This window comes from Propithecus coquereli, unplaced genomic scaffold (genome assembly GCF_000956105.1).
Source record: "Propithecus coquereli isolate 6110/MARCELLA unplaced genomic scaffold, Pcoq_1.0 Scaffold43, whole genome shotgun sequence".
In the NCBI taxonomy this organism is placed as follows: domain Eukaryota; kingdom Metazoa; phylum Chordata; class Mammalia; order Primates; family Indriidae; genus Propithecus; species Propithecus coquereli.
In genome coordinates, this window is record NW_012150063.1 from 2,323,047 (window position 1) to 2,340,917 (window position 17,871).

Here is a 17,871-nt window from a genome sequence, read left to right on the forward strand (position 1 = left end):
ACTCAACTTAATATCACTATTAGCAAAATAAAATCAGATTTTTGAGGCATCAAGTGAAAAATGACTTTTTCAATCCATGAATATTTTATGATCAAGATCATATACAGATTATAATCAATATTTACTTTATTGGAATGGGACTTTACCAATTTATCATTAAGTGAAACATCAATATAGATTTTTCTTTTAAAATTAAAAGAGTAAATTAAAAAGATACACCAAGCAACATATTTTAATAAGTCTTATTTTGTCTCCACTCTATCACTTGGCAATATTTTCAGGTTTTTAACGCTATATTATCACAAGACATTTTAATAAATTACATTTTGGTAATTTTATCTAATTTTCCTGTCTTGCTAGTTCAATCAAAATAGTTTAAAACATCAGAATAATCCTTAATAATACGATATTCTTTATTAGAAAAAAACTGAAAGAAGTTTTAGAGGTACTCATCACCAGTAACAATTAATAAATAGCTTCCATTTACTGAGTGTCAACTCTGAGGCATGTGGTACGTTATATACTTTCTATATATTATATCCAGTCCTAAGAGATGAAAAAAAATTGAGGTTCATAGAGATGATAAAAATTGCTCAAATGCATTTCAGAGCCAGGATCCAAATGCAGGTGAGTCTCATTCCAAAGTCTCAAACCTTTCTACCAAACAATAGACAGCAGTGAAAAAATACCCTTAATATACAATCTTTCCATTTGTTAATGCAACAAAAACTCGGGAGCAGGGGGAAGCAGAGGGGAAGCAGAGGAGTGAGGTATAGAACAAGTTACGGGAAAAAATGTTAGAGAAGGATAAGATAATTATTCATGTCTAAAATAATAATCTAGACTTCTAGGAAATTGTTTTCATTTTACATAATGCTGCCAGCTAGTGGCCCTATTTCATACTGAGTCAACTAAGAACAATACTTGACTTTTTCATTACTGAGTCAAAAATTCTGCATTTAACATTCCAGGATCATATTCTGAAATTACGTATGCATAAGCCTGACAATGATATTTAACAGTATCCCAGAACTGAAGGAAAATGTCTCCTCGACCACCATTATCATCCCTTGTCCAGTCCTTGCCTAGACAAGGGTGGGCTATTTTCTAGCCACAATAAAAATATGAGATATGCCTAAGTGTTAAAGAATTCAGTAAGTGCCAACATGTATTAATAGAAACTAAAAGGTACACCTGTTGCTATGCCTAAAGAAGAAACCTACATTATTTTAAATATTCTAGGGTAATTTTAGTACATTTATAGGTTCCTTGGTAACAAAATACATGAATATTTTTCTATAAAATCAAAAGCTTGTCATAATATAGACATAAGAATGAAAGTATTGCCTATTACTGGACATAACTCTATGCAAATCTATGCATTTGATAAAGCTGCACTGTTAGCAAAATATGTTATTTAAATTCAGAAAATACAGTTCCAAAATTTCCTTTGAGAAAAAAGTATTAGAGTACTACTTTTACATTTAAAATGGTCATGTTCATTGACAAGGCACTATCTTAAGAGAAATATCCCATATGAAAAAATATAAAAAAGTGCACAGCTCCTGTCATGGTATGTTGTTTAACTCAGCAACATCAAGATATTCTTGGCTGATTTCTTCTACCATATGACATTAATTATAAGAATTATTTAAGTGATTTTTCTCAGAGGAGAAATCTACCACCATTTAATCAGAGGCTTAGATAAAAAGTCAATATATTCGATCATATTGTAATATTGCATTAAACAAAAACACTCTGGTATTAAAGTATATTAGCATCAAAGAAAATATGTTCTGGGTTTATTATGTAGTGAAAGGGCAGAGAAGCAGGGAGAGGCAAAGAAAGCACACAAAACAGCAAAGAAGGAAGAAACAGCCCCTCTGCTGAATTAACGGAGGTCAAAACAGAAACAAGAAACAAAGGGACAGTACTGGAGAGTCCAGTGTTCCTTCTGACCTACATTCTATATAGGTCATATACAGTCTGTCCCACATACATAAACACACACACAATCCTGCAAACTGTAAAAACTGCTGTATGCCATTTAGTAGGTGTGTCTTATGTAAGGGCTTATTTTGCACCAAAAGACAAGTTTCTATTTTTTATACATGTATTGTAATACACATACACACAGTAAGTATAGTAAACATCACTGAGGAAAAAGCCAACTATAAGTTCACTTTTTAAAATACTGAATATATTTCTATAGAGTGAGCACATAACTTACAAACATTTCCTGTATTGTCAAAGCTGGTAAGAACATCTTCAACATTCAAGGATCCATTATTATGCCTATAACAAATAAAGCATTTTTTTTAATGATTCTGAAATGTTAACATTTTTTAATTTTTTTCAAAAGAGCTGAGACTGTATATAGTGATACATCCAATAGTAATAAACCCTTCCATGTTATATTTTAAAAATATTTTCTGCCCACTAGAGGGAGACGGAAAAGAAATAGCAATATAGTCCTCAGAATATTTAATGTAATGACATTTTTGATAATCTAAATCTTAAAGTATTAATAAGTAATTTTTAAATTGTTTTAGTAATATAGAGTTGAGGTTCTTAAACTTTGTAAGACAAAAAAATAGCACATTAGAGAATCTGGGGTCAAATGAAAAATAATCACCCTCCAGAACCACACTCAATACATGAATTTCCTCTGTAACAGCCCAACAAATTTATAACTTCAGTCACAAAGAACTAACCAATCTTCAGGTCTGCATATTCCATCTCCAGTAGTTCTAAATTTCAGTAAGCACATTTTTTCGTATCTTTTGCTCACCGATCTTAATTCTACCCCCTTTAATTCTAATCCCTCCTCACTTAATAGCTCTTTAAATATTTGATTTGATAGTGCTATTTTATTAATACTTAATGAAAGTTACTATTCTTTATATAAATGAACCCAACTGTCAATAGGTCACAGAGTTTGAGTTACTTTCTCAGTGGTGATTAAAAAAAAAAATTGGTGCTAATTCATCTACAATCTTCCACATTCTCACACATGTAACTTAGAGTTGTAGTTCTTTAGAATGTTATAATATTAATAGTTTACAATAACCATGAATAATTCACAAAAATTTACTTCATCATTACTTTAACTCTGTCATAAAAACTTATTAAAAATGATATATAATGTTATGAATTGAATTGTCCCCCCAATTCATTAAGGGTTGGGTTAGGGTTGTAGCCCTAACCTGGTGTACCTCAGAATATGACTGTATTTGGAGATATGGCCTTAAAAGAGGTAATTAAGTTAATGGGGGTCATTGGGGGATCCCTAATCCAATGACTGGTGTCTCGATACGAAGAGTTAGGACACACAGAGAGACAACAGGGGCCTGCACGTGCAGAGGGATGACCACGTGAAGAGGCAGTGAGAGGCTGGCCATCTGCAAGCCAAAGGGGGAGGCCTCAGAAGAAACCAAACCTGTTAACACCTTGATCTCAGACTTCTAGCTCCCAAAACAGTGAGAAAATAAATTTCTGTTGTTTAAGCCACCCAGTCTGTGGTATTTAATCTGGGGAGGCCTAGCAAAGTCATACATATAGTAAGAGAATACATGTAAATTGTATTACCCTTTTCAGAAAAAAAATGAGCTTTTTATTTCTGTCATAGGGACCCAAGTCTTTGATAGGGTGACTAAGTGAGATTGGAAAAAGTTATCTGCAATCATGACTGACCAAAATTAGTACTGGGCTCTGAAGTATCCTAATCTAAAATAACAAAGTCATCAACCATAAATAAACACAATGATTCTTTATAACACAATGATTCTTTATCTTCTCTGTGCATGTAAGACTCTAGGTAAACATTAGGTTAATTACACTAAAATTACGGAAACCTATAGTATACACTAAGATGAGAGGAAAAGGAACAGAGTTATTAAACATCTATTATAAAATGTAAAATGAAGCCATTAAAATGATAAGTAATACAGTATAGACATCAAGAAAACATTTTCCTAAATATAAAAGCAATATATGGTCTCTTCAAGGAAAAAACTTCTCAGAGACAACTACAGTTAGAATTTTGATATATAGCCTTCAAATCTTCTTCTGTGCTCATATATATCTTTCATTAAAGAACTGAGAGGACTTATCCACACTGTTTTGCAATTTGTGTTTTTCATAAATTATAAGTTTCCACATCATTAAGTAATATCCTGTAACATGATTTTAATGGCTTCCAAGTAGTTTAATGAATTTCTGCACCATAACTTATCAAACCAGCACTTTATGTTGGATTTTTTTTTTTTTTTTTTTTTTTTTAGAAACAGGGTCTTGCTATATTTCCCAGGCTGGTCTCCAACTCCTGGCCTCAAGCAATCCTCCCACTTCCACCTCCCAAAGTGCTAGGATTACAAGCACAAGAAACAGCATCCAGCCTATGTTGGATTTTAAGACCGTCCCCAGTTTTGTGCTATTATGCATATTGCTACAGTGATCATTCTTATGGAAAATATTGAGCCCATTTCTGATTGTTCCCTTAGGATAAATTCCTAAAAGTGGAATCGCTTTATGGCCTAATTTTAATAAGAACACATTCTCTTGCTCTTGTGTTTCTCTCTTCCTCTTTCTCACACACACACATTAGGAAGAAAAAATGTTTGAAATTAAATCTGAGACAAGAGTAGAAAAAAGGTGTACCTATTTTGCATAATGCTAAATATTTCTTAAAGACTAGAAACTGAAATGATAAAAGTGAACTTCATGTTTTAAAAGTTAAAAACACTATTCAAAATTAAAAGTGTGGTTTTCAGACTTATCACTGATACAAAACTTGTCCTTCTTGAATGCATTATTTCATGAAGCAAAGAAACAGAAAGTGTACCTACCCTATGACATTTGTAAAGGGGGTAGAGGTGGAGAAACAATAAACCTAATCCTGCACATCTAAGATACTTATAAAAATGAAAATCAATTATCTATAAAGCTACTATGGTTTGGAAATTCTAAAAGATGGGATCTCATGAAAGAATAATGTCAGTAATCATTATCTTCAATAGTATAAGAATTAGTGCTAATTGGAGGATAAATGCCATGAAGTAGTATGTTAAAGATTCAGTTTCCCATTTTCTTTTTCTTCTTTTTTTGCTTTTTGGATGTTTTGTTTGTTTTTTACTATTACATCTTTTTTTTTCTTCCTCTGTTTTTTATTTCAGTGTATTATGGAGGTACAAATGTTGTTGGTTACATGGATCACTTTTGTAATGCTTGAGTCAGGGTTAAAAGTGTGACCATCACCCAGATAGTGTTCATTGTTATCTGTTAGGTATGTTTTCACCCATTCCCTCCTCCCACCTCCCCCCTGCTTGATTTCCATTGAGTTTTACTTTCCTCTATGTACATGTGTGCTCATCAGTTAGTTCCAATTTAATAGTGAGTACATGTGGTGTTTGTTTTTCCATATTTTAGATACTTCACTTAGGATAATGGTCTCCAGTTCCATCCACATTGTTACAAAAGGCATTAGGTCAACCTTCTTCATGGCTCTGTAGTATTCCATCATATACGTATGCCACATCTTGTTAATTCACTCATGAATTGATGGGCATTTGGGTTGATTCCACATCTGTGCAATTGTGAATTAACTGTGCTGCAATAAACATTCAAGTGCAGGTGTCTTCTTGATAAAATGATTTATTTTCCTTTGGGTAAATACCCAGTAGTGGTATTGCTGGATCAAATGGTAGGTCAACTTTTAGTTCCATAGAAGTTGTACTAATTTGCAGTCCCACCAACAGTGTGTAAGTGTTCCTTTCTCTCCGCATCCACGCCAGCATCTACTGTTTTTGGACTTTTTAATAAAAGCCATTCTGACTAGGGTAAGTGATATCTCATTGTGGTTTTAATTTGCATTTCCCTGATGATTAGCAACATTGAGCATTTTTCATATGTTTATTGGCCATTTGTCTATCTTCTCTTGAGAAGCTTCTGTTCATGTCTTTTGCCCACTTTTTAATGGGGTTGTTTTGATTTTTTTCTTGTTGATTTGCTTGAGTTCTTTGTAGATTCTGGTTATTAGTCCTTTATAGGATGTATAGCTTCCAAATATTTTCTCCCATTCTGTGGGTTGTCTATTTGCTCTGTTAATTATTTCCTTGGCTGTGCAGGAGCTTTTTAAATTAATTTTGCTTTCTTTTATTTTGTTTTTAGAGATAGGGCCTTACTCTCTTGCCTAGGTTGGAGTGCAGTGGCATGATCATAGTTCACTGCAGCCTTGAACTCCTGGGCTCAAGCAATTGTCCCACCTCAGTCTCCCAAGAAACTGGAACTACGGGTGCACCAGCAGGCCAAGCTAATTTTTTTCATTTTTCAGAGACAGGGTCTCACTATGTTGCCCAGGCTGGTCTCAAACTCCTAGCGTCAAGTGGTCCTCCTGCCTCAGACTCCCAAGTCACTGGGATTACATGCAAGAACTACTACACCTGGCTTCAAGTTCCCTTTCATTTGTTTCAAACTCGAGAATTACTCTCAAGTGTCAATTCTATAAGATCTTTTCTACCCTTAATTTTTCAACTATTTACCTAGGTCCTGTCCGGACTCTGTGGTAAGATAGTAATACCTATAAGGAAAAGAGCTTTTCAAACTTAAGTTCTTACAAACTCAGTCTTAGCATTATACTTATAATTAATGTTATATGACAATGACAATTTTTTGCCAACACAACTAGAGCATAAAAAGTCACTTCATCTTTCTCCTAAACTCTGAAGCTTTAAATTATCTCCCAGGCCTTTAATTACCAATGCCAGATTCTTCTCCCCAGGGCCAACCAATTTTTTTCATGAGTACCTAAAGCTATCCTAGAACTGAGGACCTTTGAGTTTCTTCCCAAAAATGGACTACTAAGTAAGAACTAAGGAGCAAGTCACTGGGGCAGATTCCTCCTTTCACATTTTCAGAAGGAAAAAGGTTTCAAAAACTTGATTCTAGATGTAATTTGCTGTGGAGCTCTTTCAAAAATAAATGGCTAAAGAGAAGTTTTCCAGTCTTATATCCACTAGTTATAGGAAATTAGATGATTTCTACATGTAATACATAAAAATTTGGAGAATGTTCAAGGTAATATTTCAACTTACTGAAACTTTGAGTATATTTACACGTAAGCAAACTACATAAACAATTGTGATTGAAATTTAAAACAAACTAGAAAATTAAGTTATAATTAGTCCATGTCTGTGATTTAAGATGCATGAAAATGTGACAATGGATTCGAGAGTTTTCTGAAAACACTGGATCATATTTTAAAGGTCCTATAAAGTTCCTTCTAAATAAGGGAACAAAAGTTGTTTTAGTATTCACCTTTGTTGTTAATATCACTAACATTGAAACTTTGCTTTTAAATATAAATTCAGTATTCATATTTGTCTTAGACACCAGCCTTGCTAAGCTCCACACGGGCACCAGTGATATACCATCACACATAAGGACAATCTGCCATAGATCTGTTATAATAATAAACCTTAATAATCTTAATAGCTTAATAACCTAATAATAATTTCATAAGTGAACCATTCCCATTACTAGTTTTTACTTACTGACACTGATAAGCTACACACTAAAACCAGTGGCGTGAGGGTTTGGTTTGTCTTTTCCTTTCCTTAGAGAAGCGATATATGATCCTGCCATAGTGCATTTGTTAGATTAGAAAGATGTACCACAGTCAAAGAAAAAGTCATTCTTGACTTCTTGCCCATTCTAAGCTCCCAGGACTAGCCAAAAGTCAAGAGTTCTAGCCTTCTAATTCAGCAATTACCATAGCAACAGTAGTCTTATTCAAAGAAAGGAGGACAGTTCATGCCTCTCAGCTTTTTCTATACCCAAGACATGTATACACTTACAAATGAATAACTCAGGCACTTCTATGGCTCTAAATATAATGGAAGTATTTTAAAGCTTCCAGAATATGCAAATTCCTGCTGTGCTGAAATTAAATTGAAATAAGAGGTGGGAATAATTCTAGCATCTACACAGCAAGCTCTATACAATAACAAACAGCAGTTTGTAAGACAGAGAAAAGACAATTTTTAATGAAAGAATTTTAATATAAACATCTCTTGGTATCTCATTTTTCTCTTTCTTTCTTTTTTCTCTTTTTTGAAACAGGGTCTTGCTCTGTCGCCCAGGCTGGAGTGTGGTGGCATGATCATAGCTCACTGCAACCTCTCACCTCAGCCTTCTAAAGTGCTGGGACCACAGGTGTAAGCCACCTCACGCAGCCTGTCTTAGTTTTCTGTACTTGCATCTATCTAATAGCAAGAGCCTCTTCTATAAACTTCTAAGAAATAAAGTACCAGAAAGACAAGAAGACTTTGTCAAGGAATAAATTAGGAATCATACCCTGGATTTTAATTTCCTAACTCTCAATACTTACTTTGAAACAAAGAGTCAACCATTCTCAGGTATACAGAAAAGATAACAGATCCTGGGAATTTTATAACCTAACTTTTACATTGTTCAGACTTTTGCTTCAGATGAAAAGTCACTAAAGGAAATTCTTTATCCTTCATTTTAAATCTCATCATATAAGGCTGATAGAAAATAAGGATAAAAGTTTTAATTTCAGTCACTACTTCTATAACTCTTAGTAATACAAATAAGATACCACTAGGTACTTTGAATTCACAAATATGTAGGTATTTACCCTCTTAGGGTATTCATTTCAACTCTAACAAGACTTTAAAGAGATAGAAATCAATGTGTAGGGAAAGCTTAGGATAGACAAAACTAATAACAAATACTGATAATAAGTACTGATCACTCTGTATGTGTCATCTCTATTGAGTTGTGGCAGGTGATCACAGGTGATAAGAACTGAGAAAGTCAAAGTGGAGTTTACATTTATGATGTATGAGGAACCTATAATATCCCAAATGTTTAGCCCTTTATTAGAATCTGCAGTGGATCTACCATATAATGTGTACTGATAATTATTCCTCCCCCTAAAGGCCATGATGGCCTTCTCAGTAACCTCCGATGATTCCGCCTTGCACTTTCTCACCCCGTATATTTTCTGCGCCTTTGCCTTCATTGGAAAAGATTTCTCCCTTTCTCCTAGAACTTTCAAATACTTCCTAATTTTTTAAAAAAAATCACTCCTAGCTCTAAACTTCTATTAAGTGTGAAGTCTTCCACCCATTTAAAATTAGTTATGCACTGCTTGGTGAAAGTTCTTGGATTGGATGGTAAACTTTCCTTATTGATTATTTTTATTATTTAAGCTCCTTCGGGATAGTATTATATACTTTCATTTAGTTCTGTTTATCTATACAGAAGGTGCTATTAAATATTTATTGGTTTGAATTTATTTAAAACTATTCATCACTTTTTTTCAATCATCCACAGTGTTGATTTAACAAACTTAAAAAATATAAAGGAAGATGATGGTATTCCATTTCAAAACTACTTTCTAAACCACTACTTTTGGCTATTGCCAAGTAATATTTTTTTAAAAACTTCAGAATGCTCACAACTCAAGTAATACTGAAAAAAATAGATAAAGTTAGCTAAAGAAATGTCATGAAAACATGTTGAGAAAAGAGTTGATATGAGATATTAAAGGTGCGAGAATGGAGAACCACATTGGGCAGATAACAGAATACAAGCAAAAGTGGTAAACGTGTAAGAAATCCATGTAAACAAAATTGGCAATGGAAAAGAATGAACTATTCTTGGCAGAAATCCTCCTATACCTAAACAGTTTCAGTAATTACAGTAATTTCCTTTATCATAACAGGATTATGGAGGAAGAAATGGAATGCTCAAAATAAGCAATGAGGAAATTGGCTTATCTAGGACTCAATTCCTTCATCTGTGAAATGAATGAATGGATACATCACTGCCTCATGAGAAGCAGGATGGTGTAGAAGTTAAAAGTACAGGCTGTGACTAACATTATATAAGATGTTACCAATGGCAACAGCTGGGTAAAGGGTACATGAAACTCACTGTACTACTTTTGCAACTACCTGTGAGTCTGTAAGTAGACTCATTTTAGTATTTCGAAATAGGTGGGAAGATTGCTTGAGCCAAGGAATTCAAGGCTAGCCTAGGCAACATAGCAAGACTCCATCACTTAAGGAAAAAAAAGTGTTTTTCTACAAGTACATGCTGTGTAACTGGACTACCTGAGTTTGAATACAGGCATGATCACATACTGGCTGCAAGCTATTTAACTTCTCTGTTCTTCACTTTCCTCATGAGGATAAAAATTATATTTACCTTGTACGGTTGTTGTGTGGATTAAATAAGCTAACATATGGAAACCACTCAAAACAGTGCTTGTCATGTAGTAGGCACTCAGTTGTCTGCCATTATTAATGTTATTATAAATTCTTGCTACAATTTATTCTTACTGTCTCTTGTCACCAATGGATGTAGAAGATAAGTTTTAGAACTTTATACCTAAAGACCCCTACTGGATCACTCTATTTTTCCTTCTCTTCAATTTCCTTACACATACTATCTTCCAACTGTTTAATCATCCTCATTTCTACTTCACAAACTTATTGTAAGGATTACATGAAAGTGAATATATCAAAGAACCTAGCTCTGTACCTGGTACATAAAATCCTTAAGTTTGTATATTTTATTTGGCATTTTCAGTAAGATAATATTATAAAACCAGATGCTAATTGTTCTTCCCTGCCTGCCCTAGTCAATTTTTATATAAATTCCAAATTTTTAGCTATTATGATATCTTTTAAAGCTTAGATATTTTAAACCAAAATAGTTCAAGAATCATATACTATAAATAGACATCCTTTGTGAAAATTTTTTTCTTAAAATTACTCCTAGCCTCACCTAAACCTTATTCAGTCACATTTCCACTTAAAATGTTTTTTGCTCTTCTTACAGTTACTGTAAATGTGCTCCTCCCTCCCTTTCAAAATGTGAAATCCTGTCAGAAAAGGCAGATTTTATAAAATCAAACACCTACGGTAATATTGCAACATGCTCGAATGTAACTGTGAGAGAAAATTAATTCAGTAAAAGTGGTATCTTGTTACTTCAGTTTGCAACTCCCATGTCTCTTTTCTAAGGATTTTTAAAGCCAGAACAGACTTCATGCTTCTCATAATATCAGTGTTTTCAGCTGTATTTTCTCCTCCAAGTCTTATGGTCTATTCTGAAAGTGACAAAACATAAATGGGAAAAATACCAAACCTTGATTTTTATATAACTACTACCTGAAGAGTAGTTTGGAAAAATTCCGTGTTCACTTTCAGCCTTGTTTGCCTCAAAAAGAACTTGGCTTTTTGTCATAATCAAATGCTATGAAAGAATGATTAAATGAACCCTTTGATTTGCAACTCACCTTATCCTCAAGTGCCACTATATTCCTGAAGAATTTTTTCTTAGTCTGACAATACCGCAAGATCCAGTTAAAATAGCAGAATTACCTAACACAAAGCTGCAAAAACTAAGTTCTTATAAAGATTGCCTGCAAACTCAATAGAATGAATAATGAGATTCTTATTAGATTGTTTTTCTTCTACAAGAGAAAATTGGTTTTAAAAAATCTTAACTAGAATAATGATTACCTTAAGGAGATACTGTGTTCAGGATAGAAGACACTTGTGTATTGGACCCATGCACCGACCTCCTCTTCAGTTTCCCTTTTTTGGGTTTCTGTTACTGAAAACAGATTAAATGATTCAAATCTTCTTACAGATACATGTCGCAGACAATCATCCACGTGTTTCTGCTTCAGAACCTTTGAAATAAAACCAAAGATGTTTATTATATAAACATAAGTTCAAAATTTTAAGTGGTAAGGGAATTTCACTTTCAAGAATGGCAATTTAGATAATTCAGACACACCTCCTATTGAAGACAACTAAAGAGAAAAGATGGACAAAACATTTACATACATTACTTGAGAACATCAGAGAGAAGAGATAGTGAAAATTTACCAGTCTGATATCTTTAAAGAAAGATAAACCTAAAGAGGTGACTCTGACTTTTGCAACCACTTTTCTCCTGAGACATTTGTCAATTCTAAAAGAAAGAACTGAGAAGATAAGTAGCACCTTTAACAGCCTATGAAGCTAGGAGATAAAAGTTGAATTTCGAAGCTTACTTAGGCAGGGGCACGTATATTATTCTTAGCCTGCAGGGTGGGGTGGGATGTGTGTGTGTGTGTGAGTGTGTATGTTAGGATAAATCAAATGACTACTTTTGTTGGTGTCATTGAAAACCAGGTTTTTAAGTGTGGGAGAAAAGAAATACAACTATAAGATTAATAAGGTTAAGCAAAAACCCTGTAGCTCTGAATCTGAAAGCAAGTATAATATAAACTAAAACTATACATATATTTTCATAATACATATATTTCACTCTTAAAACTATACATATATTTCCTACATCTGACCACTGAAGAGGTCTAGAAACAATGACCAAATTAGTAGCAATGAGTACACTTAGTATACTCACATTGTTGTTTCTAAATACTATTTTTTATTAAAATAAAGTAAGGTTCCTTGAAGAAATGGCAGGAATTGTATTGTACAAGATGGGCCTGGAACATCCTGCACACAAGAAAACAAGATAGCTATAAAAAATGATGGGTTAGGTCAAAAGAACTCAGGAGCCAATTCGAATAGGGTCCATTGGCCAAAGATGGGAGCCATGGTTTGAGTGTCCCCACCAAAACTCATGTTGGAACCTTAATTCCCAGAACGGTAATGTGGGAAGGTGGAACCTCTAAGAGGTGTGGCCTAAGAGGTGGGAGGCATTTGTGTCATGGGGGCACTTCCTTCATAGGCAGCTTTGTACAGTTCTTGTGGTAGTGAGTTCTTGAGCTCATGAGACAAGCTGTCACAGAGCGAGTTGTTACAAATTGAGGACACCCCTTATGTTTTGCCCCTTTGCACATGTCCGCTTCCCCTCTGACCATATGCCATGTTATGACAGTATGAAAGACCCCACCAGAAGCAGATGCCAGTGCCATGGTCTTGGACTTTCTAGCCACCAGAAGTATGAGCAAAATAAACCTTTTTCTTTATAAATTACCCAGCCCCAGGTGCTGTACTATAGCAACACAAAACAGACTAAGATAATAAGACAGTATACATATTAATAAAAATAATAAATGCAATAGAATTAAAACATATTTTTGGTTTATGATAGTATTTTTAAATGCCTCATTGATGACCATCATGGATGATCAAGAATGCTAGAGAAACAACTTATTATTTTCAAAACTAGTAAATAAGGAGAAAGAATCAAGTATTTATCTCTTCCCTATATGAATTGTAACTGAGAGTATTGAAATAGAAGGGGAAGTTTCTCTTTATAGTAATATCTCAAGTAACAAATGAAGAATGACAGAATTAGAATACCACCATTTTTCAACCCCCTCATGAATTCATGAACCTAGGCAATCATCATCAAGAAGGGAAATAACCAGACATCACTGTGATTATCGATAAATACTGACACCACCACTATGCTGACTAATTAAACAAGATGAAAAACATCAAATCTGAATCTAATCAAGGCTCTGTATCTATCAACTTATAGGAAATACAAGGAATGGAGGAACACATTAAACAATACCATAAAGGTGCAATTAGCAAAATTCAAATTATAGGAAACACTCTAAGACCGAAAAAACCCAGTGTCTTCAATAAATGGCAAGGGGTGAAAAAGAGACAGGCAGAGGGAACATATAGATTAAAAGAACTTATGAAAAAAAAAAAAGAACCTATGAGACATATCAACCAATAACAATGTTTGGATCATATCTGGATCCTATTTCAAAATAATCAAATTATAAAAAAAATTATGAGATAATGGGGATAATTTGAAAACTGACAAGATATTTCATGACATCGGTGAATTATTCTGGGTGTGATATGGTATTGTCATGCTTTTTAATGTCATCTTTTATAGGTTCATAGTGAAATATTTCCAGGAAAAAAATTGTATCTTAGATTTGCTTCAAAATAACAGAGGGGGAGGATAATGGGAGAAGAGAGATGAAACAAAGTTGGTCATGAGTTAAAAATTGCTGAAGCTTATGGATACCTGAGTGATTATTACACTATTATACTATTCTCTCCAGTTTTGTATATGTTTGACATGTTCCCTGATAGAAAATTTTTAAAGACATAAGATACCTTCTTACTCATAAACAAACAAACATAAAAAGATATCTGAAAAGCCAAATATATTTGGAAATTAAGCAATATATTTCTAAATAACCTATGAAACAAAAAAAGAACACACAATGAAAATAATAAGGTATTTTGAACTGAATGATAATAAAAATACTTTTCAAAATATATGAAATATAGTTAAATCCAAGCTTACAGGGAAATTTACAAGAAGGCCAAAAGTTGATAAGCTAAGCATTCAAAGCAAAAATTAGAAAAAGAAGCCAATTAGGTCCCCAAAAGAGAAGTTAATGAAGTAGAAAACAAACATATAGGAGAAAGGATCAACACTAAAAGTTGTTTCTTTGAAAAGATGGATAAAACAGATAAACCCCTGATAAGACCAAGAGGAAAAACAGAGTATGTTTAAGTATCAATGTGATATAGGGAGACAACTGTCGATCCTGTAAGCATTAAAAAATAATAGTAAAAGGATATTAGGAAAATTAACTATGAAAATTTAGGTGAAATGGACAAATTTCTAGAAAAACGTAACTATGAAAATTGACGCAAGAAAAAATGAAAAATCTGAATAGTCCCAACCTATTTTAAAAATTGAGTTTGCAAATAAAAAACTAACCACAAAGAAAACTCCAGGCCCAGATTGCTCACCAGAAAATTATACCAAATGTCTAAGTAAGAATTAATGCAAATCTTACCACATTCTTCATTAAATCTTCAAACAACCCTCTGGGATAGATACTCATTATATAAAAGAGGCAGGTGGAACACAAGGCAGTTAAGTAATTTTGCTCAAAGTGAGACAGCTAGTAAGAGGTAACCCCAGGTTAAAATCCAGGCTGTTTGACTATAAACAGAGGATCGCTTGAGGCCAGGAGATCGAGGCCAGCCTGGGCAAAATAGCAAGACTCCGACTCTACAAAAAATTTAAAAATTAGGCAGGCATGGTGGCATGCACCCTAGTTCCAGCTACTGGAGAGGCTAAGGCAGGAGGATCACTTGAGCCCAGGAGTTTGAGATTACTGTGAGCTATGATCGTGCCACTGCACTCCAGTCTGGGCGACAGAGCAAGACCATCTCTGAAAAAAAAAAAAAATCTTAAATGAAGAGGAAACTGAAGCTTAAAAAGTAAAAAGTCATCCAAATTCCCATAGCTTACAGATGACTTAGTATGTCACATCTGCTACCAAAAGAATTTAAGGTGGCTTAAAAAGATGCACAATACAACAAGATAACATTCATGAAAAGTAGATGAAAAAGAAAAAGGGAAAGCAAAGGTAGGGATAAAAAATAAAGTCAAGAATAAACATAAAACAAAAGTACACTCAATAAACATCTAATACTTGATACAAGAGATCAATAAAGAGCCACACAATAAGTGGTAGAACTAGAATTGGATCAAGCTCCAGAAGTATCTGATGTCATGTCAAGTTGGATACTTGCCAAGTTAACTGTACATCTCCACAAACCTTTTTATATCAGTTGTACTTCAAAGTAACAAATTCGTCACAATTAAATATTTGTCATTAATATTATAAAACTAATAAAATAGTACTAAAAGAGAATTGTTGCTTCCATAAAAACTAAACTGAATGTTTTGGAAAGATAAAGGTAAGTTGTTTAAAAATTTACTATCGATTTATGTGTGGGAAGCCAACTATAAAAATTTGAAGAATTATAAACACATAGAAGGATTTGGCAGTAAGACTATAACTTCACTTTAGAATATGGATCATTATTATGATTCACCTCTTTAACCAACTTTTTCAATTAACCAATCCAGGTAAAAGCATCCAGCTTTAATATGAGTTGTACTGTGAAATATTCCATTAATCAGATTCTTTAGCCAAGTATTCAGACTCCTACGTAAGAGGAGTCTGTAGGTGTTCGTGAATACATGTGTAAGTGTGTAATGGTCATTGCTACTTTTCATCTGCCCTACATCCCTTACTTTTGGGAAATGCCCCTCCCTTACTCTATGTAATTCTGGTGGGGTTGTTACCTTCCCTGCCACCAGGTGGGCTGACCACCCAGGTTAGCCAAAGTGTCCCATTCTAGACACAGCAATTGGTCCAAACTTAGCCTATCAGAGTCATTTGGAGGAAATGATATGTTGGGGAAAAGGATTATTTCTTGTAGATTACTAGCTGGATGGATGATGGCCAATGGCCATCTTTGACATTAGGTAATGAGACTCAACAAAGAAGAAAATAGTACAATCATAGCCTGTATTGGTATTGATTCATAGAATTCCAGACCTCATCTAATTTAAGCACACACTACACTCAAATGTCGGCAACTTATCATGTGACCTGGTACCAAATGATGAACTAGGTCAATGAGGTTTTCTCTCCAAAATATAAATTACAAAACATAGAAAATATTGAACAGTTAACATAAAGTCAAGGGCCATGAGACTGCACTGGACCACTACAGGGTAACGGAAAGACAGAATTATAGGTGAGAAAACAAGCAGACAGAAGCAGATGTCGAAGATGTCCAATAAGAGAACAAAAAGGAGTAGCATATCTCTAGCACTGCTTTGATTCCTCAGTTTTCCAGTTCTAGATGCATATAAGATATGAATGGTCTGTTTATTTGAAACATATTTACCAAGAGCCTACAAATTTTTAATATATGTGATAGATTAGATTATTATAGAAACATATTCACTTCCTCCTTGTCACCTCCACGGAGAGTTATACCTGCCTACCGCTTGACTTGGGGCTTGGCCAAGTACCTTACTTTGCCCAAGAGCATCTTAAAAGACATGATACAAGCAGGGGTTTAAATGTGTTTCCATGGTTGGGCTTGCTCTCTTATACCTCTGCCATCACTTTGGGAACATGTCGGCCAACTAGTCCAAGCATTAGAGGTATGTGTACCAAACGTGCAGCATAGAGCTACTGAGGTGACCACAGCCTAGGTCAGTTGACTCCCATGTGGCCCCTAGATGTACCAAAAAAAATAAATACTGTTGTATGACATTGTGATGTTGTAGTTGTTCATTACTCACAATAGCTGATACAATACACTAAGGACTAGGTGCTATGGGCCACTTAAAGACTGTCCTTACTCTCAGGTATTCCACAAACATTTAACAATATCCACTAAAAACCAACTAGCCAGGCCCTATGCTAGGTACCAAAGGATGGAAATTAATAAAACATCATCTTTTCCCAGAGAGAACACCCATTCTAGTGAGAAAGTAAAACTCTGATCAGATGATCACAAAACAATATGACAAGGGGTTCACTGGTAAAGTGGACCAAGGTTCTAACTCAGCCCAGAGGCATTAGGAGTGGCTCCTCAGAAGAGTAGATTGCAATGAAGGTGTGAAAGATGAACATTCACCGAGTAAAGAAGAGGATAAGACTCTAAGCAGGCACACATATACCAAAACATTAAATGTCAAAATGTGTGGAGAGTTCATATGACAGCCATAGCTGAAACTTGTCATTGTTCTGATTTAGATTGCAATTTTGAATGAAAATAAGTGATGGTTACCTTAAGTTTTTCCTATACTAACAATTACTGAAGTCATGTCATAGAACAGCAAAAGAGAATAGTAGTGTGTTTCTCAATAGACATATGAAGCTTTGATTAATTTAAGACCCTAATTTACTGCTTTGATAATTCCATTGTAATATGTTTACTTCGCCATAGACAGGTCCTATGATGATCTATGAGTTTATGCATTTTGCTACCCTATAATAATTTGTAACATTAATAGCAAAAC

The 17,871-nt window shown here is 34.2% G+C and overlaps 1 protein-coding gene across 1 annotated transcript in view; it reads right to left on the reverse strand.

The window, feature by feature from the left end:
• CAMKMT (calmodulin-lysine N-methyltransferase) overlaps positions 1-17,871 on the reverse strand; it is a 387,185-nt gene that overhangs the window by 368,453 nt on the left and 861 nt on the right. Inside the window, exons 2-3 of the mRNA XM_012653828.1 lie at positions 11,556-11,728; positions 2,231-2,295 (exon numbers count right to left, since the gene is read on the reverse strand). Coding sequence (XP_012509282.1) covers positions 2,231-2,295; positions 11,556-11,728 — 238 coding nt within the window. The remainder of the gene's footprint in view (positions 1-2,230; positions 2,296-11,555; positions 11,729-17,871) is intronic.